General features: G+C 40.3%; 1 protein-coding gene across 2 annotated transcripts; it reads left to right on the plus strand.

Annotated features, from left to right (window-relative positions):
- The first annotated feature begins 10428 nt into the window (after positions 1 to 10428).
- On the plus strand, positions 10429 to 22199 carry LOC131355319 (cAMP-dependent protein kinase catalytic subunit PRKX-like). 2 transcript variants are annotated; one of them, XM_058393709.1, is made up of 8 exons: positions 10429 to 10880; positions 11907 to 12075; positions 13533 to 13796; positions 14877 to 14996; positions 17998 to 18093; positions 18474 to 18531; positions 19963 to 20040; positions 20970 to 22199. In XM_058393709.1, the coding sequence occupies exons 1-8, from the start codon at positions 10739 to 10741 to the stop codon at positions 21000 to 21002; spliced, it is 960 nt and encodes a 319-aa protein (XP_058249692.1). In that variant the 5' UTR covers positions 10429 to 10738; the 3' UTR covers positions 21003 to 22199. The 2 variants fall into 2 exon arrangements, with proteins under 2 accessions (XP_058249692.1, XP_058249691.1); XM_058393708.1 differs by having other exon boundaries at positions 10433 to 10880; positions 20974 to 22198.
- Positions 22200 to 27625: the final 5426 nt, after the last annotated feature.

Here is a 27625-nt window from a genome sequence, read left to right on the forward strand (position 1 = left end):
TCACTGTTTGGATGAGAAAAATTTTTATCCTTGAAAAGGCTGAAGTTATAGTTATATGGGTTGAACAAATGACAGTAAATTAGTCGTAGATTTCAGTTTAACTGTAAACCTTCAGGAAAGCTGAGTTACAGAGTGTCTGCTGACTCGCTCATTTCAGCCCCTTTATTACGGGTTTATCACACGGTGGACAGCAGGGTTTCTTCCCAGAATTTCAACTCAATGCAGGTACTCTTTTTTTTTTTTTGTTGCCAAAATCAAGCACATTCTATTTCCTGAGCCTCTCTGCAATCCTGCACGATTTGCCAGAAACCAAAGTGAAGCAGTGAAATCTTTTCTTGCCAAATGAATGTTGCTGAGAGAGCTCACAGGTGGTGCTGACTGATCTGTTTTTTGCAAACTCCTGCAGGAATATAAAGAAGCCTTTCCTGGCCATGATGAAATGTATGCGTCTGCATTTACACAGCTCCGTGCGAGAGCTCAGACTCCACCATTAGGCACATTTTCTACTGTCGATTGCTCATTAAAAAAAGTACCAGATATTTGCATGAATTTGTCATGATAATAATAATAATAATAATAATAATAATAATAATAATAATAATAAAAGCTAAACAAATTGAGCAGGTTTTGTTTTGTAACAAGAAGAGAAGCTAACCTAGCCTGCTAGCTAGTCAAGCTATTACTTGAAGACTTTGCAAAAAAAAAAACCCTCTTTGGGTTGATAGCCCACAGAAATCCACATTAGAGCTTCTTTCTGTACAAAGCAAAACAAGTCTGCACACAAACGTCTGCTAAAGTAGCGCTTATAATTACTGCAATTAAAAAACTACTCCTTCATGATGTCAGAATCAGCCCTGCCCTCCTCATGAATACTGAAGGCCTGACTTTCTGTGTAAAGGAACCCTTAGCTTTTGCTCTTCTGTTGTGTGAAAAAAGCAGAAAGAAGGACAGCGTTTGCTTCCTTCACTTATCTATCAGTTTAAAACACTGATAGGTTTCATCATTCCCGAGGGTTAAGGAACTTTTTTCCCCATTAAAACCTGGATTTATTAAAGCCCTGCTGAGTTCTGGACTCTGATTGGTTGTCAGGTGGTGAATGATTCTCTCTAACAGCTTTGACTGTTTATATTAATGTACTTTATAATTATATAATATGTTATCTTAATAAAATGTAATATTATTATGTTATAATAATAATAATAATAATAATAATAATAATATGATGATGATGATGATGATGATGATGATGAATTTTAAGGAGAAATAATAGAGTGACTATTGAGAGAAGGACTTTGTAGCTGCTACAACGTGAGAAGGTTGAATTGTGATGTGTTTTTTTTTTAATTTGCATCATACTTTAAAATGCAAACTCATGCTAGTTTGTTAATATTAAATGTAACGTCCTAGAAAATGAGGTTGTTGTTGATGAAGGTTTGGATGTCACTGCTAGTTCACTCCAAACATGACCCCGCTTCCGTCACGCCGTCTATCTTGTCTCATGGAGCAGGAACTAGGATTATTTCCCAGCACCCTCTCATACTGTAGCGTGTAAAGCGCTGATGTAATTAGCTTGCCTGCTGGTGCGACAGCAAGAGTCTCTTCACCAATTAAGCGCACCGCCTTGCCCTTCACTTCAATACTAAACTAATCCTCGCTCTATTTTCCTTCCAGACGTGACATTGACTTTGCCATTTTTGTGAAATAAATGCTTTTGAAAAATGCAGATTTCAGAAAGCTCACCAGAAAGAAGGTGCTAATTGGATGTCCTGACACTATTGTTCCTGTAGCTGGCGGGATGGAGGGAAAATTGTAATTAAAGAAAGAAGCAGAATGTTATCACGCTAAGATGCGTAGAGAAATGACGACTTTTACATCACAACGTGAAACCTATTGAAAAGTAGGAAATGTCTTGAAGTGGAAAAGTAAGGAGTGATGTTTATCTCCAGACTGGCTGCAAATCATTATTATTGTCAATGTGCAAGTGATTTTATTACACATTAATTGCATGAATTTCTGTGGTGCAGAGGAATTCTGACGCATAATCTGATTCATTTAACCAGATGAGTTCTGTCTAAAAAAAAATGAAATTACATTTGAAAAGACCTTTTTGTCAAACAAACCAAAGCTGACTCTAAGACAAAATAAAACCCTCATACTGCATAACAGCTCTCACTCTGCATCACTGCAGTAAATATTAAATGTAATAATACTAAAAATGTCCAAAAATCAGCCTTCTGAATGCAGCCTACTGTAATTCATCCAGTAACGCAGCTCAGCCACTGTGGCAAGTCGGCTACAGCAGACACATGCTAACTCGTCCTCCTTGTATAGGGTGCCATTACTTTTGTCCTAATTGAACAGCTAGTCCTGTTCCATTTAATCGATGGAATTGTTTTGGACAAGCTGTTAATCGGAGAAAATTGATTGTACATGTGAAAGTGTTGATGGAAATGAGTGGAAGATAAATTCTGCAGCATGAAGAATGCTACGTGGTTCGCTAATGAATGAATCCTGAAAGTAACCAATAATCAACATTAGTGAGAGTTTGACTTGCTGCCTTGAAAATTTCATTATCTACTACAAGCTATGATAGCCTTATCCTAGCCTTATCATTAGAAAATAAAACATGCTAATTAAATGTTGTCAGTTGTTAAACATTAGCATAATTAGATTTTATACTAGTCTTTGCTAACTGCAGCATATAGACACATTGTTACTGAGGTAGTACCAGGAGCGCTGGTCCTCAAGCTCCACAATGAACTCCGGTGTCTTCACACACGAATAGCTACAGTGCTAATACAGCTACACTGTGCAGCATAAGAAGGTCACTGCAGATGATCAGCTAGCATGGCTCTCGATTTAAATTCTTTTATGGCATTGCTCAAGGTTTTCATAAAATGTTTCAACATGATGTCCGGACACAGACTTCAACAGTAAATTGAATGTCCTAGCTCCATGTGTCCTTCTTCAGCAAGGGAAGACGAATCCTTTTTCCATTAAAACGTGTGAGCTCTGGTCAAGGAGAGATGCTTCGTGACTCATTTTCATTACTGAGATTTTTTTCACGCAGCATTGCTTAGAGACGCGCAATGACAAGGACATTTGTCAATACGGCATGTAGTGCTGGTCTCTTAAGTAGCGTGTGTGTGTGTGTGTGTGTGTGTTGAGAATGAACAAATGTTTGATGAAGTAAACTTAATTAAAGTTAATAGATACCATTCACAAGTTTGTGTGTGTGTGTGTGTACAAATTAATTTATACAAAAGGTTGTGCTTTCATGTCCACTCAAAGGTGAAGGTTCTCCTCACCCCAGTCCTTAACGTTTCATGCTAATTGACCTGAGTAATAGTTTTCCATGTGCTGAGGTGTGAGTATGATGAAAACACTGATGTCAGACTTTTAAACAGTTTGTGTGGTTTTGTTGACTGATGGAGTAAAAGCAGGTCTTGGTAAGTGGACTGTACAGTGGACTGTATAATCATGTGTGCTAGCGTCGGCTGAATGACACGATAATGAAAATAATGACAATTCTTTAGGGAAAAGGTCGAGAATCTGGTGCATTCTCAGTTCATGCCGGAAAGGTTTAACGCCTGCCAGAGTCATTTAGCTTGAAAGATTGCTACTTTGCCTTTCATCAAAAAGATGCTTGACCTTTATGCATGTGAAAAAAGAGCAAAATCCACATTAGCATTGGCTAGCAGTAGGTAAGAACTAGCTCATTATTAACAGATCCGCTCCAAAATCACTTTCTGGATCTCTTGAGCTATATTATCTTTGCAATAATCCAATAGTTATATCTGGTTTATCTTACAAGGGCTCTACTCTGACCACCCAGTACGGATATCTCACTGCTGAGTTCACAGGAGCCAAGGGACCGTGGGCTTCCCAAAGCAATATCATACATGGGGGGTAGTAAATAATCCTCAGTCCATTGTCCACATGATTGTGCAAAGCTCTGGCATCACTAAGAGCTAGATTTGCTGGTCTCTCAGGCAGTGAGGTTTGTTGGAAGTGTGGCTGCCCAAAGTCAGTGTTCTTGCATGACTATTAAAGCAAACCTAGGCATTTTCACTGACTATCTGAGGTCAGTCCACTATCCACAGATTATATATCTCTAATCTTACTAATAACCCAGTGTAACCCATTCTGAAGTGGTAGAACCACCATCAATGTCCAGGTGGTCTTTAAGTCACCCCGTTGTTAAGCCAGATGCTCTGTTCAGGTAATTGTGTGTTGTGCTGTTTTACACAACATCTTTATAATCATTGGAGCCAGAGAAAGGTGCTAACAGGTCATTCCAGCTGTCAGAAGATCTAGTCTTTATTTTTCAGTTTGCTGATGATACATTCATCCTGGGTTTCATCACAAATGGAGATAAGAATCAGATCAGAGCTCTGTGAAGGAGATGATTGATACACAGGTTAAAACACCAGCAAAAGGTTCCACTGCATATTATCTCCTCTACCAAGTTCCTATACCCCATCATGGTGATGAGGTACACTTGTCAGAGACCAGTTTGTATTGGCATGTAACATCCTCACCAATGTCTTTTAAAGTAACATAAAGAGCATTTGGACTTGTTGTATTGCTGTATTGTATCACAGTTGCTCCACCCACACATGCAAGTCTCTTCACTCCACAAGTGGTGAGAACTCATCCCAGGCAACAGACGCCCAAGTTTACATGATATTTACGAGTCACAGTGGCTGAGGAACACTCACAAGATCAGAATGGGCTTCAGTCTCCCAGCAGAGGATGTTTAAACGGTCATCTCAATGTGAATGTGCATGGTCAATCCACCACTCACTCGTGTTGACAGAGGCACTCTTTTTCCCACAGTTCTTTAATTCTCCAAGTTACATCACAACATTCAGACAACTGCTCTATTTTTTATATTTCCTCAACATTGGAGCTGCAGAGAACTTATGAGACTTATTTAAGCACTGGATGGTTAACCTGTAGGAAAGAGTGTGATCACCTGTAGTACATTGTAGGTGTCTTTGTAGGCAGTTTGTAAAGATTTACACCAAAATATTCCATCCTACTGGTCCGCCCCTGACTAGAGAACCACAACATGTGGATAGTTTTACTATCATCATTGCATCTACATGCGAGAGGCTTGAATTGGAACAAACCCCTGAGAAACTCCAGACCCCTGTCACCATGTTCTTTACCCCCACATGCTTCAGCAGCAGCTCTAGAGATCAAGGTTGATAGTAAGGTTGAGTTAAAATCCTACCACTGCCAGGCTGTCCTTCAACATGACCCTTAAAATCTGAAAAATCCTGCTTACTTTTATTCTGCCTTATCAAACTGCCCTCCAATATGGCCCCTCCTCAATCTCCAGGGGCATTTTATAGGCAGTAAAATACTGGCTTCTTCTTTGTGCAAAAACGGGGAAGGCGTCTTTCTCCATGCATCAATTATCGAGGACTGAACCAGGTCAGAATGAAATATTGGAACATTTATCCATTCTCATTGGAACAGCTTTAGTCAGCCTGAATATTCACCAAATTCCACCTCAGACACGCCTACACTTTTATTAAAATGAAGCAAAACTGCCTTTAGCGCCGTCTTTGGTCGCTAGTAATATTTTGTAATGCCATATGGTTTGGTCAATGCCATCTCTGTCTTTCTTCAAGAAATGCTCAGAAAGTTTATTACTGTTTATACACTGACATATCTCTTCTTACTCCAGCTCCATAGAGAAACCTGTCGCAATGTCTTGGTGATCTTTCCACACTACAGCAGGTGACCTTCTTCTCTAAGAAGCTCTTCTGCTTGAATGTGATTATGAAGCTGCTAACCTTGAACTACTGGCTGTCTAACAAGCACTAGAGGAATGGAGACATTGTAAGCATGAGCTGAAAGTCTATTTGTAGTTTGTACTAACCACCACAAACATCTCTCATTATTATACATCAAGTATAGATGATGAAGCCACTCTGGTATAATCGTGTTTCACAGGAGACACTACCTGGGAAATATATCACAAGATCACTCAAGTGCACATGAAATATCCCACATTCCCTCAACGCCCCAGAGAGAAATCCTGTGAGCTTCCTAATCACTGTAATAAACTAATCAAATGGGCTCATTCATCTCCTGGTCACTGCTGGGTGTCTGCTGGCTAAACACAGCACCTTCTCCACACCGTCTACTGCTGGAAAGCGTTCAGGGATCCTGCCATTAGAGTGGCTCAGAAGATGCAGCATATGAGCTACATGTCCTAATATTTCCTAAAAGAAAGCAAAGAAGATAGTTTGGTCTGTATTTGTGCTGTAAGGTTACACACAACATCTAGTTATCTCAATACAGAGAAGACTGAGTGTGTAAACTGAGAACATCATTAAAGCCTTAGATTCAGGAAGAAAAGAAGCCCAGAAGCATTTTTAATATAGTTTGTATATCTAGTCAGATGGATGTTAGCAGTGATATTGACATGCTACCTAGCAATTTAACATTGCCGTGAAAAGTACATTGAAGACATAACGAAAAAAACCTGGCCAGGAACCAGCTCTCACCTTATTGTCAGGTGAATGATGTTACACTATATTGCCAAAAGTATTCGCTCACCCATCCAAATAATCAGAATCAGGTGTTCCAATCACTTCCATGGCCACAGGTGTATAAAATCAAGCACCTAGGCATGCAGACTGTTTTTACAAACATTTGTGAAAGAATGGGTCGCTCTCAGGAGCTCAGTGAATTCCAGCGTGGAACTGTGATAGGATGCCACCTGTGCAACAAATCCAGTCGTGAAATTTCCTCGCTCCTAAATATTCCACAGTCAACTGTCAGCTGTATTATAAGAAAGTGGAAGTGTTTGGGAACGACAGCAACTCAGCCACGAAGTGGTAGGCCACGTTAACTGACGGAGCGGGGTCAGCGGATGCTGAGGCGCATAGTGCGAAGAGGTTGCCAACTTTCTGCAGAGTCAATCGCTACAGACCTCCAAACTTCATGTGGCCTTCAGATTAGCTCAAGAACAGTGCGCAGAGAGCTTCATGGAATGGGTTTCCATGGCCGAGCAGCTGCATCCAAGCCATACATCACCAAGTGCAATGCAAAGCGTCGGATGCAGTGGTGTAAAGCACGCCGCCACTGGACTCTAGAGCAGTGGAGACGCGTTCTCTGGAGTGACGAATCGCGCTTCTCCATCTGGCAATCTGATGGACGAATCTGGGTTTGGCGGTTGCCAGGAGAACGGTACTTGTCTGACTGCATTGTGCCAAGTGTAAAGTTTGGTGGAGGGGGGATTATGGTGTGGGGTTGTTTTTCAGGAGCTGGGCTTGGCCCCTTAGTTCCAGTGAAAGGAACTCTGAATGCTTCAGCATACCAAGACATTTTGGACAATTCCATGCTCCCAACTTTGTGGGAACAGTTTGGAGCTGGCCCCTTCCTCTTCCAACATGACTGTGCACCAGTGCACAAAGCAAGGTCCATAAAGACATGGATGACAGAGTCTGGTGTGGATGAACTTGACTGGCCTGCACAGAGTCCTGACCTCAACCCGATAGAACACCTTTGGGATGAATTAGAGCGGAGACTGAGAGCCAGGCCTTCTCATCCAACATCAGTGTGTGACCTCACAAATGCGCTTCTGGAAGAATGGTCAAAAATTCCCATAAACACACTCCTAAACCTTGTGGACAGCCTTCCCAGAAGTTGGAGCTGTTATAGCTGCAAAGGGTGGACTGACGTCATATTGAACCCTATGAATTAGGAATGGGATGTCACTTAAGTTCATATGCGAGTCAAGGCAGGTGAGCGAATACTTTTGGCAATATAGTGTATGTGTGAGGAGTGTGATTGTGAGTGAGTATCACTTAAAGAAACTGCCTGTAAATTCAATGCTAAGGTAGCTTTCAAATGCTAGCAGTGAAGACTATTAACCATGTATGAATGCCTTTATTATAGAAATGAAAGGCACAAAAGGATAATGAAGCAAAAATATGGGAACAATTGCTTTGGACAGGCTCATAAGTACAAGATCGTGATAATGTCCATTGAGAAAATGGTCTTCTTTCAGTGAAATAAATACAATTTCACAGCTCAGTGGATGCAATTAGCTGTTTATTGTCTGGCTCACCATTTGTACAGTACAGAAATCAGGAGAGCTTTTATCTTCAAAGCAGGAGACGAGATGTACCTTTCACAAAACCTGGGTTTAGCCAAAGAATATATTGCGTTTATTTAGCTAAAGCTTGTGCTAAGAGTATTCTCTTACTGAGGTTAAGGTTAGGGGCACCAAGATAGTAAAGTGTGTTTATGAGTGTGTGTGTGTGTGTGTGTGTGTTTGTGTGTGTGATGGTGAGAGTGTAAAGAAGCACCACAGCTCCACCTTCTGCCTCTTTAATGTAACTCAGTTGAGTAGAACCCAGCTTACTTGGGCTCGGCTGCATGCCTGACAGTGTTGCAGGGAAAAACGCTGATTAATAATAAATGATGAAATAATATTAACTCTAGATTTTATTGCTATATTTTAATGGTCGTGCTGCAGACTTTGAATATCAACAGTTAAGAGTCCATTCAAAAGGGAATGAAGAGAATGAAGATTTTCTATAGAATCTGCGGTGTTTAAACGTAGAAAAAACACAGTGTTGTCAGTGTGGCTTCATGATCATTAACGCGGGATGATGGAGATGTTCAGATGTTTTGACTTCAGTCTGAGCCACGGCTGAAGCGGATCTGTGACTCATTTGGGATATTAAAATAACATGAATGATGTATTCTTCACTAATCTGGGTTCATCCTAAGTATGTTTAGGTGCAGAAGTAAAAGCTGGACACACTGAAGTCCAAGTGTGAGACAATTCATATAAAACAGAGACCCATTAATCTCGCACTAATCTGTCTGGTCTGGTCTGATGTGAGAGGTGTACACAATGTGCAGCTCTTTGTCTAGGTGGTGATGCTGAATTCTCTGGGCTGGTATATGGAGTGTCCAAGCTGCAGACTTACACAGTAAATGTTGCTTTGGGGGATTTGGTGTGAGAGAGCTGCTGTAGAGGAACAGATAAGAGCAGGAAACCAGCATGCACCATTTTCTACCTGCAGCAAAAAAGAGAACAGAAGGATAATCAAAAATTTATGAGTTCATGTTTCTGTTCTTTTAGTTAAACACAAACAATGGGAATATAGTAAAGCAGTATAAGAGAATCTATCTGTTATTTCTCACAATGACACAATACTTACAATCTCTTGGTTCAGTCTATAGACACATTACTCATTTCACATGGTTGGACATGATGGTCTTGATGAACTTCCACTGAGACGTCCAGGATCTGAATTGTCTTGTAGGAAATCAAGAGAATAAAGCCTGCAGAGATGATAAGTGAACGTCTTCACAACCAAAGGGTCAGTTTTTGAGATCTTCGGATCTAACAGAAGAAACTGGTGGGATGGAAAAGGCAGAATATGTGAGTGTCAGTCCTTTATTCACTTTCTCTGTGGTTTACAGCAACATGACAGAGAGGTGAAAAAAGGCGTAATTCCCATTGCTACTGTGGGCTCCAGCACATGCTGGGTTAAAGTAAATAGCCATCTAAAATATTTATCTCAGGCCAGAGTCACTGAAGTCAGCAGGAAAGCTTTTAAAGAACACAGGCATAACGCTTCAGCAGTCTAAAAGTGCACATCCATGTGTAATGAACATTCAGGTACAATGCCTCTGTGTGCCTTTTGAGACACTACAGCACTTTTTGTGTGTGTGTGGGGGGGGGGGGCGTTTGAGTTGGTAGGTATATAATACAGCTTTCTTATATAAAACATGCAGTATTTATAGTTTATCTATAGTATCTATAGTTTATAGTATACACTGAATACAGATGAATCAGAATACTGCATGGATCACTGAGAAAAAAATGTGCATGAACCAGCCAATGAACAAGTGAATTTCCCTTTGGGATGAATAAAGTATCTATCTATCTATCTATCTATCTATCTATCTATCTATCTATCTATCTATCTATCTATCTATCTATCTATCTATCTATCTATCTATCTATCTATCCCAAAGTTGAATGCGTGTTAACGTTTGTGATATAGCTTTATACAATAACGTGTATAAAGCATCCAATCAAAATGCTTCTAGCATAACAACTGCATAAATCATCCAATCAAATGCCTCACTGCTTTGAAAACCAGCCAGAACTGACGGCTCTTTTCAGTGAGTCAAATCATTTGATTCAGCTAACCAATAAGAGTCGACTTTAAAAAACAAACAAAAAAAACCCCTCATTCACAGGTACTTGTATGCCTACGGTGGACTCGCCACATCACCTGTCCTGTGTTACTCGTTATTATTTTAATTTACCAAGGTGTTATTTTGACTAAATCAGCTTGTGGTTCAGGGTTCGTGCAGCAGTACTGCCTACAGGTATATGAGAGTCGACTCATAAGGTTCAGCTAATAGAACCGACTCAAGGAGTCGAATCGTTCGCGTGCGGAACATCATTACCGGCCAGTAAAAATCCCGCACCGTGTGCAGGCTTCACGAGACCGCAGACTCAGCAGTGCAATTAGCAGGGCGGGCATACGAGCGCCTTTACGCATTATATTTCCCAGGTTTCTTATTTGCATTCATGCTTAAACGTTAACGGTGTGCACGTGAGTGGATGTTTGGGTTGATCTTCGCCTCTAGCCGTATGCGTTGCAAAGAGACTGAGGCGCGCCTGTGAAAAGGCGATGGCGGACGGAGCGCGCGGCACGGAGGTCTCGCGCGCCGTGAAGCGACGATGACGGCAGCGCGGAGCTCGAGCGAACGCGGCGGAAGAGGAGTTGCAGACGGTGATGGAGAGGGAAGCGCGAGAGCGTCCCAGGAGCAGGCCGGCGCCGCGCACCTCAGCCTCGGCGTGCTGGAGTCGGTCGCCACCGTGGGTGAGCCAGCAAACACGGAATTATCGGGAATCTAATCGGTGCTGTGAAATTATTGACACGGCACAACGGCAGAGATGCACGACCGCAGCGGCAATACGATTAATCAGCGCTAACGCTGCTTATACAAGTCCGACTCACAGGCAGAATAATCGATCAGAACCGGAATCGATTAGAATGAATCTCCTAAAAATGATGCGCGTGACGGAACTAACACCGACACTGTATTTATTACCTGCCTGCTTAATGCCGTGCTGTTAGAGGAAAATAAACAGTAACGGGGTGGTGTGATCAAGCAGAGTTACTGTGACCACACCGGAAAAAAGGGGTTTTACACCTCTTACACCACAGGAAATCTTATAATATCAGTTTTTTTAAAGAACATCATGGTTATAGTTGCATTGTGGAAAACGGCGCGAGACAAGTTGTCACTTACGCTACAGCAGCTGAGTGTGTGAAGTTATTAACAGAGAAACACACAGCATGTCCTGCTACAGAGAGACAACACAATCCCTGCTACAGGATCCTTAGAAATCCGTGTTTCTCTGTTAGAGGAAATAAATCAACAACTTCTGTGGTTAGCTCTGTGGTGTAAAGCAGGTGAATTAACACTGTAGGTGTTTACTGATCTCAGTGCAGGTGTTTACTGAACAGTGGTGGTCTTTCCACCTGGATATAACACCACTGCAGCAGGAAGATGTTCACCTCGAGGGGAAGGAAAGAAGAGGGGGAAAAAAATCTATTTTACGTTATGCAGGGGTGGAGAATGTGGCTTGAATTCTTTATGAGACTGCAAATGAACTTTATGGATTGAAGAGAGTGGAGCAGCTGCTCACCGAGCACTAAATGTTAACAGCGAGGTTACAGGCTGTGTGCAAAGCTTCAAGCTATAGTCAAGATATTAATACTAACAATAATAATAATAACAATAATAATAATACACATATTAATGAGGACCCTGGTGTAAAAATCCAAAATGGCCGCCTGTTGTTCATGTTGTTTTTCTCCTTCTGTATTTCCTTCACACAGGTACAGGCACCTTCGGTCGAGTGGTGCTGGTGCAGGATCGCAAAACCAAGGGCTATTTTGCATTAAAGTCCATGAAAATTGTGGATTTGATCCGACTGAAACAGCAGCAACATGTTCACAACGAGAAAGAAGTCCTTATGGAAGTCAATCACCCTTTTATCGTCAAACTGTGAGTTCTGTTAAAGAAATGAAATCCGTTTACCAAGCAGATCAATGTGATTTGAGGTAGCGTGTTGCTAATAAGTGGTTTTAATCACACTAACATATGTATTTAAGTCTGATTACTGAACACCTCGCTACGTTTTGTGGTAAAAGGGATAAGCATGACGCTGATTAATGGTTCTCATTAGCAAAGTTAGCCACATAACACTAGCAAAATTCAGACACCACATCTGAGGTAATCTTCAGAGAGCACAGTTTTTGTGTATCTCTTTTACTGACACTTCTTCACACCCAGAACACTTTGTTTTAGTTTCTCTCAACAAACTGAAACATTTAGAACACAGCCGTAAAAAACCAAAATGGTTGCCTGCGTAATTTAATACTATTATCTGTATTTAAAGTTTTGTCAGTGGTGTTAGTTTCAGACTGTTCGCATTAGCAGGATGCATAATTAAATAAAACCGTGTTATGACAAATTTTTGATGGAGAAGTTGCTCAGCTTCACAGCACACATGCAGAACAACCCCTACATTCCTAACATTACTAAATGCTTGTAACTAATCCCGTAAACAGTGAGGGATTCAGATTGTCCAAATCCAGTCAGACTTTTGGCTTTCTCCTAAAAGGATTCTCCTCGTATCAGATGATGCATTTTTAAACCGCTGTGATGCTCCAGACGCTGAATTTCTTGCTATTTTTATCGCTAATGGTCTACAGGGTGTATAATGCAGCCGTATTGCATTGCAGCTTATTTCTGGGGCTTTTACCATCTAATTCCACCGCATACAAAATGCATGAAGTATTGAGTATCGTGGGTTTGACTCAGGAGCTGAAGGTTTAGTAAATGTCCTTATGCTAATCTGTTCTCTCAGGTCCTACTGCATGTAGCTGGCTTCTGAAATTAGATCCATGAAAGCAGGAGGATGTAAACCTCTACAGCTAGCTCATTAGCTGATTCTGTTGTTGGTTGATGCCTCACAGCTCCAGAGTTCCCAGTTCACTCCCAGCTCAGGTTTCTGTCTGCGTGGAGTTTGGCATGTTCTTCCTGAATCCGTGAAGCGTCTCCGGTTTCAGGGATCTGACACTTGAGTTGATTAAATAATTTAATAAAACGGTCACTATTCCCCCCCTCAGTGAGAGCTGCATGTGATTGTGCTGTTGTTTATTTTACCATGTCACTTTTCCTAGTCTTGTCTCCTCCCCCGTCACAACACTGGTCAGTTTCTTGGATGTTTGCTCCTGTTCTGTGTTTCATTTGTCAATTTGAACCCTGCTGTTTCGTGTGAAGTCTAGTCGAATGCCGTGTGTTTGTTAATATATTTGGATATACTGGTGATAATCCTGTGTGCCATATCCCATAATAAATGATGTAGAAAAAACAAACCCCTTTCATGCCTTTGGTTCTTTAAAGTGACTGTGATGAAGGTTTGAGGAAAATGTTTCATTTCTTGTCTAAACTGCTAGGTTCTGGACGTGGCATGATGATCGGTGTCTCTTCATGCTGATGGAGTTTGTGCCTGGCGGTGAGCTCTTCAGCTATCTGCGCAGTCGCGGAAAGTTCAGTAACGACACAGGTCTGTTCTTCGCATCAGAAATCGTTTGTGCACTGGAGTACCTTCACTCCAAAGACATCGTGTATAGAGACCTGAAACCGGAGAACATCCTGCTGGACCGCGAAGGCCACGTCAAACTCACCGACTTCGGATTTGCCAAGAAGGTGGTAGACAGGTAGGGGGTGGAGTTTAGCTTTGAAAGCTTAGTGATGGAAAGATTTGGAGGTTGGTATTCAAATGAAAGGAGCTAATTTGCATATTGATGTGCGGTGAGATGTGAGTCTGCCGGACCAGAGACACATTTGCCTAGAGAATGTAAATGCATGAGGTTCAGATCAGAAATGAAATCAGACATGCAGCACTGCAGCAGAAAGAAGATCAAAACTAGAATTAGTCCTGTCCTGATGACCTTCCTGTCCTGTGACTGGAGACTCCTTCCATAAATGCTACATAAACATCTCCTTACAGAACTTCAAGTGAACATGCTGTTACTATGGAAACCTATAAGAAAGAGTGCATTGATCTAAGCCTGTGATGTAGAGAACGTTAGAGACAGAGCTCCAGTCTGAGCTACTGGTACAAAGGGGGAAATATAGAAATATGTAAAGAGGAGTAAAGAAACAGACATATATTCCATCCTCTCCACAGCATGTGAGTGTACACAGGGAGGAGTGTGTTTTAGAGACAGAGAGAACAAGCTGTCATTAACCGAGTGGCATCGTGTTCTCCTGTGGGATCTGTACATATTCTTGGTGTCTCTGTCTCTCTTCTGCTCTCACTCTGCTATCTGTCATATGGAGGATATGAGGAGGATATGGGATATCTATCTATCTATCTATCTATCTATCTATCTATCTATCTATCTATCTATCTATCTATCTATCTATCTATCTATCTATCTATCTATCTATCTATCTGTCTATCTGTCTGTCTGTCTGTCTGTCTGTCTGTCTGCCTGCCTGCCTGCCTGCCTGTACCTCCATCTTATTCACTAAAGGTTCCATCCTCCATTACTTCCTTTCCATGATGCTCTCTCTCTCTCTCTCTCTCTCTCTCTCTCTCTCTCTCTCTCTCTGAGGGGTTCATTAGGAGCAGGAGGAAATGAAACACAGATGAAATCCTAATTGTTGTCATTGTAAAATAGCACAGAATAATAATTTAATAAAAAAATTAATTATCTCTATTATTTTAACACAATTTTAAATTATTATAAAATAATTAATGGAGGTGTGTGTGTGTGTGTGTGTGCGTGCAGAACATGTACATTATGCGGAACTCCAGAGTATCTGGCGCCCGAGATTATCCAGGGTAAAGGTCATGGCCTGGCGGTGGACTGGTGGGCTCTGGGCGTGCTAATTTTTGAAATGCTGTCTGGGTAAGTTTGAGTTTTACATTTTTAATATGAATTAATGGAATTGCTGTCTGTGTAGTGCAAGTTTACAAGTTTAGAAAAATATAGAATTAAATAAAAAATTCCATCAGAATTTTTTTTTTTTTAACATAAATCTGAAGGTTATTATTTCTGAATCTGAATAATAATTATTTTTTATCTTCAGGACTGATCACAGTACATATTTATAATGATAATAATAATAATAATAATAATAATAATAATAATAATAATAATAATAATGGGAAAAAAGAAAACCATAATCAGCAGTGACACGGTATGACCCCTAGAGGTCAGTGTGGGTCTTAAACTCGTGTTTGCTGCTAAAAAAGCAGCGCTAAAAAGATGTCTTTAATATATTTTTATTATTCTATATTTACTTATTAAACTCTTTAATATAGTCACCTATAATAACATGCTATATGTGTTTTTATAAATCACCTCTTGACCCTGAAATTGATTTTTATTTTGCTTTTTTCATTAATTTGTCTTATTACTGCGCAATAAAACATAATTTATTATTATTAATTTATTTTTGAACACTTGGTTAATTAAACACAGTTGTTATATTGAGACTAACAGACAGATTATTATAAATTTTGCTTCCTTTTTTCCATTTTTTATATTTCCCTGAGAGAGATGGAGAAAAGGAAAGTTTGAGACAAGTAATGACCTACAGGTTTTTAAATTTAATTTCACAGATTTAGGAAGGAATTTTCAGGGTATCTGATGGGGAATTAGAGTGAATATGAAGCTGTAACACTTCTGTACTCTCAGCTGGGCTGGAAGAAGTGTTTCTGTGGCCATATTACTGATCATCAGGAATCACTATCTCTCCACCAGAACGTCAGTGTCTCCTTACATGGAGAATGACCACCATTAGGGTCAATCATGAACCATTAGGAGGAAACCTGCCATTAAACTATCATTACAGCACAGCAGAAATTCTCCTGAACCCTCTCCACTCGAACACAGTGACCACTGTGAACACTGTGAGCAGGAGAATTGTTGAATGTAGAGTTACAGAATTCTGTTTCCGTATGTAATCATTCTCATTTGAAATAATTTAAATGTTTTAGGAAAATTTTCTGCTTTCCACTGAGGACCTTCAGCTTGTGTGTGTGAGCGTGTGAGAAAGAGTGTGTGTGTGTGTGAGTGTGTGTGAGACAGAGAGAGAGAGAGAGGGCGTGTGTGTGTGCGTGTGTGAGAGAGAGAGAGAGAGAGAGAGAGAGAATGTGTGTGTGTGTGTGTGAGTGAGTGTGTGTCTGTCTGTCTGTCTGTCTTACACAGACATAAAACAGAAGTCCAGGGAGAAAAACAGACTCATCTCCATTTTGTTGTGAGCCAATAAAAACATGGCTTCATTCACAGGTTTAACCTCTGATTTCTGAGCAGATGTTAATAGTTTGTTGTTGTTGTTATTGTTGTTGGTTTGTTAAGTTAGTGACCTAGTAACTAGAGTCAGCTCTTAGATTTATTTAATTTACTTTTATAAAGGGGATTTTTGAGACTCAACTGTGTTTGTGTCTGCATTTGTGCAAGTGTGTGTGTTTCTTTATGTGTGTGTGTTTGTGTATGTGTCTCGGTATGTGTGTGTGTGTGTGTTTCTATATGTGTCTGTGTGTCTGTGTGTGTGTGTGTGTGTGTCAGGCAGTGATGTTAGGTTTGGCCTGAGTGCTCAGGAGGAAGGAAGTTGGACTCTTGGTCGTTTTCTGTTGCCTGAGAGTAAATAAGATTGCAGCCATGCGCGACTGTTTCTCTTGCAGCAGGCTTCAGTAATCTGCGCCTTGTTTTCCTCATTTCCTCACACACACTCTTCACGCACAGACTTCATGCATACAGAATAAAACACTGAGCAGAAAAACAGACAACAACGCTTCATTTCTATAACAGCACGTCCTGGAGAGATGTTTATTAATAAATAACCACAGCGTATTGTTCTTTTTAGCCAGTTGTAGTTACTCAGCTACTATTCCTGCTCATGTGTCAGCAGCTTAGGAGTTATCAGCTGTGCTTCTCTCTGAGCTGCTCAACACCTTCTGACCAATCAGAATTCAGAATCAGCTCACCCTCACCTGAGCCTATGAGCTGCTCTCCTGCAATCAGAACTTCATTCATTTGTTTTTTTTTTCACAACTTCTGAACAGTTCTGTCTAATAAACCCAGAGGTTTTCCCCAGGAAAGTTCAATAAAAAAAAGTTATGCAAAAAATTCTGTATCAGTAAATAAGAGGTGACTCTCTGCTCCTCTCTCTCTCCTCCTCTCCTCTGTCTTTCCTCTTTCTCTCTCCTACTCCACTTTCAAGCCTCCTCTGCTTTCTCTCCTTTTCACCTCTCTCTCTTCCTCTCTCTCTCCTACTCTCCCCTGTCTCTTCTCCTTTCTCTCTCCTCCTCCACTTTCTCTCCTTTTCACCTCTCTCTCTTCCTCTCTCTCTCTCTCATCCTCCTCTCCCCTCTTCTCCACTCTCTCCTCCTCTACTTTCTCTTCTTTTCACTTGTTTCTCTCTCTCTCCTTCTCCTCTCTCCCCTCTACTATCTATCCTCCTCTACTCTCTCGCCTCCGTCTCTCTCTACTCCTCCACTTTCTCTCCTTTTCATCCCTCTCTCTTCCTCGTCTACTCTCTCCTCCTCTACTCTCTCCATTTCACTTCTTTCTCTTCCTCTCTCTCTCCTCTACTATCTCTCCTCCTCTACTCTCTTGCCTCCTTGTCTCTCTCCTCCTCCTCCATTTTCTCCTTTTCACCTCTCTCGCCTCCTCTCCCCCTCCTCCTCACTCCTCTATTCTCTCTCCTCCTCTTCTCTCTCTCCTATTTCTTCTCTCTCTCTCTCTCTCTCTCTCTCTCTCTCTCTCTCTCTCTCTCTGCCTCTCTCTATTCTCTTTGACGTTGTATTTTGCAATGTAGTGACCGTTTCATGTCTTCACTCACAGCTGTTATAAATGATCAGGTGTGCATCTGTCTGGTTGTTACTCTTGGTTTTGTTTTCAGGTATCCCCCGTTTTTTGATGATAACCCCTTCGGGATTTACCAGAAGGTTCTCTCGGCCAAGCTGAACATCCCTCGGCAGCTGGACTTCCACGTGAAGTAAGCAGCAGCTTTGTGTTTCATTCCACCACCAATACAATGAAGCTGAATCACTGATTTAGTTACAGCTCTGTTTATCCGCAAGTTAAACGTTTTTAAGTTATAAAATCTGAGTAAACCAAAGTTAAATTCAAAACCAAGTTAGTGCAGTATTTTTAATTATTAGTAAACTTTATTATTATTATTATTATTGTTGTTGTATTTTGTTTTTGATTTTAATTTCCTTTTGACTAGTAAACCACTGAGATCAGGTTAAAGCTTGATTATTTGGAGTTTTCTGTGAAAATAAAGATGAGGTTTATTTTTATCTGATCTTTATCCTGCTGTTTGGATCATTGAGTTGAAATGAAGTCGTGTTGTTGTGCGTTGTTGTTTTGTAGAGACCTCATCAAGAAGCTGCTCGTCGTCGATAAAACAAAGAGACTTGGAAATCTGAGAGTATGTGAGCTAAGTATTATTTAAATTGATTTTTCCAAATAGAATTCCATGATACTTCAGTAATAAAATAAAGAATAAAGAATATTTCAATCGAATGTGTCGGATTAGTGTGGTTAGCATCCTGCTAGCTGTAGAACTGTACTCAGGCTGGTTTGATGTTTGTTCCCCTTTTGGTTTGTGCTCCAGACTTCAGGATTTACTTCGGTTTAGTTTTACACTGGAGCCAATGTGGCTAACGAGAAACGATTACCTCTTTACTAGCTGTCTATGATTAGCATTATTAGCATGATGTCAGAGTTGTGGGTTGATGCGGTGTGCTGGAGGAGTGTGAGATAAAATCAGGCGAGATAAACTTGTGTGAGTTAAAATTGTGTGAGGTGAAATCAGGTGAGGTAAAATCAGGCGGGGTAAGCTCGTATGAGCTAAAATTGTGCGAGGTAAAATCATGTGAGGAACACGCACATGTCTTTATTTAAATGTGTTCATGCTGGATGAAAAGTCACACTTTATTATCTTTTAATAATTAAATAAACACTCAGATGTTTCTGAGATCCTGGGAAGTGTAAAGCACTCTTTACGTCGTTTCAGTCGTCTTGCATTGCCTTTGATCTTGTTTTTTTTCCCTTTTTTCATTTTACGATCCCCCACCGAGCCGCAGCTCGACACCACGCAATTTAATAGTTTACTGCATCCTGCAAGTCAGAAAGGACACGACAGAGCGACAGAGCCCATTACCAGCAACAGAAAATCTGACTCCCAGTCTGACTGAAGATTAACCAGTAGTGGGGTCAAAGGTCACGAGATTCTCACTAACATTCAGTCCTGATTGCCTCACAGGAATTTCTTAAACAATTTAGCAGCTAATCTAAATAAACAGATTATTAATTCACAGGCAGTTTATTAGAGAAGATCAGATCCTCAGTGATGTCTCCATCGGACGCATTTCCGCTCACTTGTCTTTACTGTGTGCGATGACCTTTAACCCCTCAGTCAGGCTACGTTTCTGCTGTTCAAACTCTTTACTCTTTAAAGCAGCAGCAGTTCACAAAGAACAGAAACTAGACATCTGTATTTGTGTCTCGTCTCTGTGGGAGATTACAGTCCTCAGGATGTGTGTGTGTGGTGTCAGCTGTGTTAACACAGATTTTTGCCTCTTAACAAAACAAATGTTCTGTGTGAAGAAAGTTTTAAGATTCACACAGCTAATCATGCTACATGCTCCTTTTAAATAGTTATAAATATTTGATAGATGTAAATAAATAAATAGATTTTGGTGGCTGATTATGAAGGTATGCAGTCCATATACTACAAAAAACACAACTTTATCTGACTGTTTTAATGAATTATTTATTGACCATTTGGTTTGTATTTTATTTATTTATTTATAATTATTTTGTGTTTCTTATTTTTGATTTCTACCCTGTTTCTTAGGGAGGTGCGGAGGACGTGAAGAGCCACAAGTGGTTTCGATCTGTAGAATGGGACGTCGTACCTCAGAGAAAACTGAAGGTATTTGCATCTGTATACAGCAACTTCAGAATTATTGGCACCTTCACAATGAGCAAAAATCTGAAGATTTTTGTTGGATTCAACTTGATTGAACTTCAGGAACTTTGTAGCCTTTGACCATCTCTGGGGATAAATATGAACTCAGTCAGTATGTGGACAGCCAAAGAGCGTTACAGAGTCTGTTTAAAAATGCTATTAAAACGAAACCGAAATCAACATTGAGAGCTTTTTATTTCGGTCCCTTAGAGTTCTGAAGACCAGTACGATAGAACATCCAGAAACGATAAAAAAAAAAAATCTGATCATCATAAATCAAATTCCCACCTGAACATATATAAGCCCTGCCCCAGGGGGTGTGACTCACTCTAGAGTAGCTGGTGAACATGGTGGGTTGGTGTGATTTTGGCTGTGTCTCACTTCTTTTTTCCAACCAGGAAAAGTCGGTGGAGTTTGTGGATGTGGAAGAGGGCGGAGTTCGGGAGAGTTGTTGGTTTTATTACCTCAGTGTCCGAGGGTCACTGGCTCAAGATAATGAATTTGGACTCGGAGGCCAGGCACATCTGCACTCTTCATTTTATTTCCTCCACATGAGCAGGTTGATATATGAATCTGAAATGATTGATAGTTGCGGAGGTGTTCTGAACTCTCTGATATTACTGTGGAAGCTCCACCCCCTTCCTCCACCTTACAGTAATGTTTTTGCTCTCTGCAGCGATACACCAGTCTTACTTTCTGTCTCTTTCTAGAAATGGAGACTGCTGTGAGTTTGTTTGTATGAAATCCAAGAGAATACGAATTGTAAGGTGCCAATAATTTTGAAAGATTTGTACTACATACGAAAAATTGTGTTTAAGTTTTACTGTGGGAAAATTGTGGACTTGTTTACTTATCGATTTATTTTATTGATCATTTTTTCTCTTCTATCCGAGTCAGCCAATCATCATTCCCGAAGTCACGCATGAGGGCGATCCATCGAATTTCGAGGCTTATCCTGAAGAAAAGCGCAAAAAAGAACCTGCCGTTTCCCCACGGGACCTGGAGATTTTTAAGAACTTTTGAATACAAACAGGAATATTGATACTTATTTATGTCTTTTGCATCTTTTCACTAAGGGCATGTGCCGATAATCGCTGATACGATGCGTCTCGCAGTGTCGAACATGAGCACAGCAGCGTTACTGCAAAGTACTCCTTTCTGGATTTCTCCTCTTTAGTAGGCAACGGTTATGGATGGTGTTTGAGCAAAACTTGGAACTACAGTCAAGTTTGACCAACATGGTGGACACCGGGGATAATGTTTACTGGTCTAGACGAACTGCTCGTCTCTTCACTTACTTCCTCTCTACTGTCTCAATAATAGTTCAATTCTACACAAACCCTGAACTGCAAGGCATGAAAAAGTTCTACATCTTTCTTCTGATTGACCTTCTCAAGTTATTGTCCAGTTCATTTCTCATCAATTCAGTACCTCAGCTTGTTATTATGACTTAATAACTTTGTGACTTTCAACTTGAATATTTTGAGTTATCTCATAACCTCATTATTTTTGACGGAACTCTCTAGTAAAATAATGAGTTATTAAATATTAGAAATTACACAAGGCAAAACATCACAGTTCAGCTTGTGTAACATCCTGGTCTGTAGGTTACCAGGATTGGTTGTCATGGTTACAGTTTTCCGGAGGTGTTTCTTCACAGCTTTGTTCTAGCAGGTAAACATGCAGTGGCATCTCTATAGTGAGATATGTAGCAACTTTTCACAAGTACATTACAATGAAATATCGTGAACTTGGGCGAGATGAAAACTGGGTATCGGCACATGTCTGTTTCTCACTTGGTCTTGTTCTCTTGTGTCATGTGTAGCCTTGTATCGTAGCTATTATCTATGCACTTTGTTAGATGTTTTTGTTTGTTATGCAAAATGCACATAACCTTTAGCGCAAGTTATTCCAAATGTACCTGTCTCTTCTCTGGGAATGATTATGCAACTTATTTTAACGATCTATGCAGATCCATTTGTTTAAGTCGATACGATTTGATCTGTCTGGAAGTGATCGTGTCTCCAGCTGTAACTGTATATGTATGATGCTAATGGAACTAACGTTATAGGTACCCTTTGTTTGATGTGATGAGATGCTCGATTATGGAATAAATAACATTTTTTCCAAAGATATTTTAGGACAAGATATACCATCAAAATATATCCATCTTCTAGTGCCTCCATAAAATACAGTATTTCTCATATTCCTTGTTTGAGCGCGCAGCAGATCTGGGATGATGCCCTCAGTGAGAGGTAACTAACACACTCCTGGGGTAAAGTGGATGCAGAAGACTAGCAGCAGTCCCAGCACATGCAGTCTGTTATCCACGTCTCAGCTGTGGATAGGAGGCTCTGCTCCATTCAGTGAGAATAAAGTGGAAGTGTATCAGGCAGCTCTGCAGATCCTCTACTGCTCGATCTGTATGCAGCTTTAGATCCAGTGAGGTTTTTTCACAGGAGAAATGAAAGCTGTGGGATGTTGTGGGTCCTTCAAGCAGCATCTCTTCTCCTCTGGTTCTACACCCTAGCCCATGGCAGTGATGGAACGATTACAGATGAGGAAAACACATTTTTGACTCATTTTACACATGAGTACAGGGGAAAAGTTGGACTGTCTGGTTCTTGCGCCAGAACTTCTCAAACAATGATGAATATCTGAAATTCACTGCACAACAGAGTAGCATTTTTTTTTCAAAGAAATCCAGATGCTAATCCAGTACAGACGCTGGGCCTTAGAGCTCTGTGTAAAATATCAGCAAAAGATATCCTGAGTGCATTATGACATCTGCAGAGGAGGAAGCAGCAGAAGTGCATGAGGGCAGCAGGTCCAGCCGCCAATTTCACACTAACCTCAACTCATAAAACCTGAGGGGACGAGAAGCGATAAATACAAACCTTACCAGTGCTTTGGAGTGATGCTATGACTCAATATTTTATTCAAAACAAAAAAATTAACATTAACACAACATTAGCACACAGTGTTTAAACTCAAGGACCAAACATCTAATAATAAGATTAGAATTAGAAGAATAGAATAGAAGATCTTTCACATATTGTCTATCATTGCTTAAGCTAATGCAGTGTTTGAATATTTCACAAAACCCGAGCTATCTCTGAAGTTAGCTAGTGTGGCTAACAGTAATTATCCTCATGAGCTGAAACCCACCCAGTTGTGAAAGGAAGTGGTGATGTTTGTGTGAATTCAGAGCCTGAGGTGTCGAGTTTAACACGGTTATGGCTGTAATTAAAAGCATTACAGCTCTGTAATTTTCCTCAACATGAGACACTTTCATTTATCATGTTTAAACCCACCTGAAAGACGACTGAAAGATTATCACCACATGTTCACGATTATGGGATTCCTGCGGCCTCAAACCGGACAGATGATATTCACTCTCTAAATGTTTGCTATGTCCGATCGCTAACGTAGATATAGCTGTGATGTCAGGAGTTTTGGAGAAGCTACTTTTCTTGCTATCTACTCATCATTTAAAAATAAGCCAAGCTACAGCTGAACTAGCCTTTTGGTAAAGTAGCTACAGTACAAGCTAGTCAGAAAATGACTAGCCACTTCAGTTCATTTCTGTAAATATCTAGCTAGCTGCTAATAGTTTATTTAGTAATTAACCATTTTGACCATTCACTGCTTCAACAGAAACTAATCATCGCCTCACAACTTAACCAGTTAGATAAACATCAGCAACAGTAAAAAGAATACCAAATTTTCTAGCTTTATTTGTAAATGAGTGCTTCTGGATGTCAGTCTATAGTTTCATTTGAAGATAAACACATCTTCATATCTGTTTAGAATTTTCTGTAAGTTCTGTGCTAATTTGTAGTACTGAGCTCACTTCCTGATAATACAACCATATTGGTTTATCAGTTTTGTTAAAAATAAAGCTGTAAAAAAGGTCAAATTAGCTAGAAGCATCTCTACTTGTAGCTAACTGCTCCCCAACAATGCACATGCTAACACGTTAGCTACATCTGCTAATCGAAAATGTTAGCACACCAATTAGCACTTTCAGTTCTGTATCAGTGCCAACATCTGTAGATGGAAATCTGAAAAATTTTAGCAAAGTGCTACAGGTAAATGTTTTAGTATTTAAATCATCATGACTTTTAAACTAGCATTTTGTTTATTAAAACTAAATGACAAAATTGGATACGTGATACAGAAGGAAACACAAGTGTTTGAAATAAATAATGAACAGTAGCATGATTAGCATGTTGTTGCTGAACATATTAGCTGCAGTAGTGACTGAGGTGTGAGGAGACAGGACTGAACAGATCTCATACACACTGGAGGGAAAAAAGAAAAGCATCCACACATTCCTCAGCTGAACAAATGGAGGGAGTCGTGAGTTCATGAGCAACAGGGGTGAGAAGTCGCAAACTAAAAGGACCGTCCTCTTATTACTGTCTATCTCTCTATTTATTTATTTTTTACACATATAGCATAGTAAGTTAACTTTTACTTCACTATATTGATTTTTGATCAACATGACAAAGTATCAAAGCAGCTAGCCAACTATTTAGACAGAAGCAGGTAGCCAGCTGGCTAATACACCTAGTATGCTAGTGAAAATTAGCTGGTTTTGTAATATTCCATTCGTTTGTATGCTGTTGATGATGGAGCTGGTGCTCTCTCAGTTAACAAAATAGTACATACACTTTCATTAGTGGTGTCAGTATTTTAAAAATGTATAGGATTTATAGGAGTACTTGCTTAACCTCAACTCTGTGTTTCCCACTACTAATGAACAAAACATTTTTTTTATTCTTAAATGTTGTTTTGTAAATGTAAGTGATGTATCAGGGCTGCAGGTCCATCCTTAAACATGTGGGTCATGTCAGTCGATGGAAGCTGCCAGTTTGGAGAGTAGTTTTTTATTTCTGCGCTTTTTTCACAATTAAAGGAAAAACTTCCATTTCCTCTCTCTCTCTCTCTCTCTCTCTCTCTCTCTCAGCAGGACGCTGTCTGGCCGACTTTCACGCTCCGCTTTACAACTCCATCTCTCTGCGGCATATAAAAACATAAATAAAATAGTGTATAAACACCTGCTCCTTCATCCACTCCTCTCATTAACACACCGTTTTTTATTTAAACCGTATATTGATGGCCAAAGTTGGTGCATTAATGAAGGCTGTTTTTTGTTTTGTCTATTTCTCGTGCGCTGTATTCACTCCTGTGGACCAGCTGCTGAGGCGGAGAAGCAGACTGTATTAGCAGAATTGTGGAGAAGGAAAAGAAGTGATTTCATGAATGAGTGTACACCTGTGAGTGATTAATGACGTTCCTGCCCTAAATATTGTTTACATAATAAACAAATCATGAAGTAATCCGGATCTGATGTGGGTTATTACGAGTTTTTATAAAAGACACATTGTGCTTATATTTAAAACAGAGCAAAATATACACTGTTTTGCCAAAAGTATTGGGACACTCCTCCAAATCATTGAATTCAGGTGTTGTTTTTCAGGGGTTGGGCTTGGCCCCTTAGTTCCAGTGACAGGAACTCTTAATGCTTCAGCATACCAAACCCCACAAACTGTTTCCACAAAGTTGGGAGCATGAAATTGTCCAAAATGTCTTGGTATGCTGAAGCATCAAGAGTTCCTTTCACTGGAACTAAGGGACCAAACCTTGAAAAACAACACCTGAATTCAATGATTTGGAGGGGTGTACCAAAAACTTTTGTCAATATTGTATCTCTTTATTACTCAACAGGACACATGTTACATTTTAGTTATTAATTGAAAAGCTTCTTATAAAGTGAATTTGAAGCGTTTTTTCCTGTGTAATGATAGTAGGTTTGACTAAAGGGGGTTGTGTAGAAGTTCTAAATATTTTAAGCATCTTTGGAAATTTACTCTGAATAAGGAGATGTTATTAAAATCCTCCAGTATGCGTGTGATGATTCTCCAAACTCCAAAAGCCCCGTTCCAGCCCGCAGATGATTGAACCAATCAGATGTGAGCTGTCTGACCCAGACTGTATAACAGCTCTCTTTTCCAGCCATGACATCAGGACAGATGTGTGGAATGGAGTGAGAATTACTTCAGCCATCTGCGCTTGCTCTTCTCATCAACTTAAGTGCTGTCAAGAAAACCTTCTTTTCCTGATCTTCAGTGACACGAGTTTAGAATAACTGTATGTTAAGTGCACTAAGCCTGCTGTCTGTTCTATACAGTCAAAAGTTCTCCTCAGCCAACACCACAAATACATTTACATTTCCGACAAATCCTTAAACCATATTGTTAAAAAGTGCTTCTGAGGACAGAAAAGTGGTGATGTAATAGTGCTTGTCATGACGTTCGCTGTATTTCCACAGAGTTCAGACTTCCCTCAGTGTATAGTAATGCATGAGACTGATATTTGGCCAAGTGTAATGGCCAGAGACTAAACCAGGGCATGTGAGTGGGAGGGTTTCACTGTCATGTAGTTGGCCGGACATAAGCTTGCAGGACAAAGGGAGGCCAGGTTCATTACCATGGGAGCGTATCTGGTGTGTTGCTCATGCAGTGTCCTTCATCTTCACTTAAATCTAGTTTAAATGATGCATTTGTTCATTCTCATGACAAAATATTGCAAACAGATACAAAAAATAGCTGTGAGAGTGAGTGTGATCAGAGTGTGTCAACCTGGAGACTTTCACTAAATTAGATCGCTTTTGTCTTCCCAACTGGTCATGTCTTCCAATGACCAATCACTGATCACCATGTTCCCAATGACCAGTCACTCATTATCATGTCTCCCACTGACCAGTCACTCATCACCATGTCTCCCATTGACCAATCACTCATCATTATGTCTCCCAGTAACCAATCACTCTTCACTATGTTCCCAATGACCAATCACTCATCACCATGTCTCCCAAAGACCAATCACTCATCACCATGTTCCCAATGACCAATCACTCATCACCATGTCTCCCAATGACCAATCACTCATCACCATGTTCCCAATGACCAATCATGGAGCAGTATTGTTCCCAATGACCAATCATGGAGCAGTATTGTTCCCAATGACCAATCACGGAGCAGTATTGTTCCCAATTACCAATCATGGAGCAGTATTGTTCCCAATGACTAATCACTCATCACCATGTTCCCAATGACCAATCACTCATCACCATGTCCCCAATGACCAATCATGCATCGCCATGTTCCCAATGACCAGTCATGGAGCAATATTGTTCCCAATGACCAATCACTGATCACCATGTTCCCAACGACCAATCACAGAGCAGTATTGTCTCATTTTGGCTGTAAGTGTTAAAAGAGAGTTATTCCTCTCTCTCTCTCTCTCTCTCTCTCTCTCTCTGTATCAGGATTGACATTTTTGTGAAAAGCTGTGATGCTGATCTAAAAGTCAATGCAGCTGAAAGCCTCTTTTTTGTCTTGTCACATGTTGTTGACGTAAATGTTGTTAAAGTATCTTCAATGTATCGCCTGACACAGAGATCATTTTAATTCATAGAATTTGGCCTAGGTTTATTGAGATCATCTCCAGTGGGACAGGCAATACTGTGGAACAAAAAGCT

The sequence above is a fragment of the Hemibagrus wyckioides genome, linkage group LG06 (genome assembly GCF_019097595.1).
Source record: "Hemibagrus wyckioides isolate EC202008001 linkage group LG06, SWU_Hwy_1.0, whole genome shotgun sequence".
In the NCBI taxonomy this organism is placed as follows: domain Eukaryota; kingdom Metazoa; phylum Chordata; class Actinopteri; order Siluriformes; family Bagridae; genus Hemibagrus; species Hemibagrus wyckioides.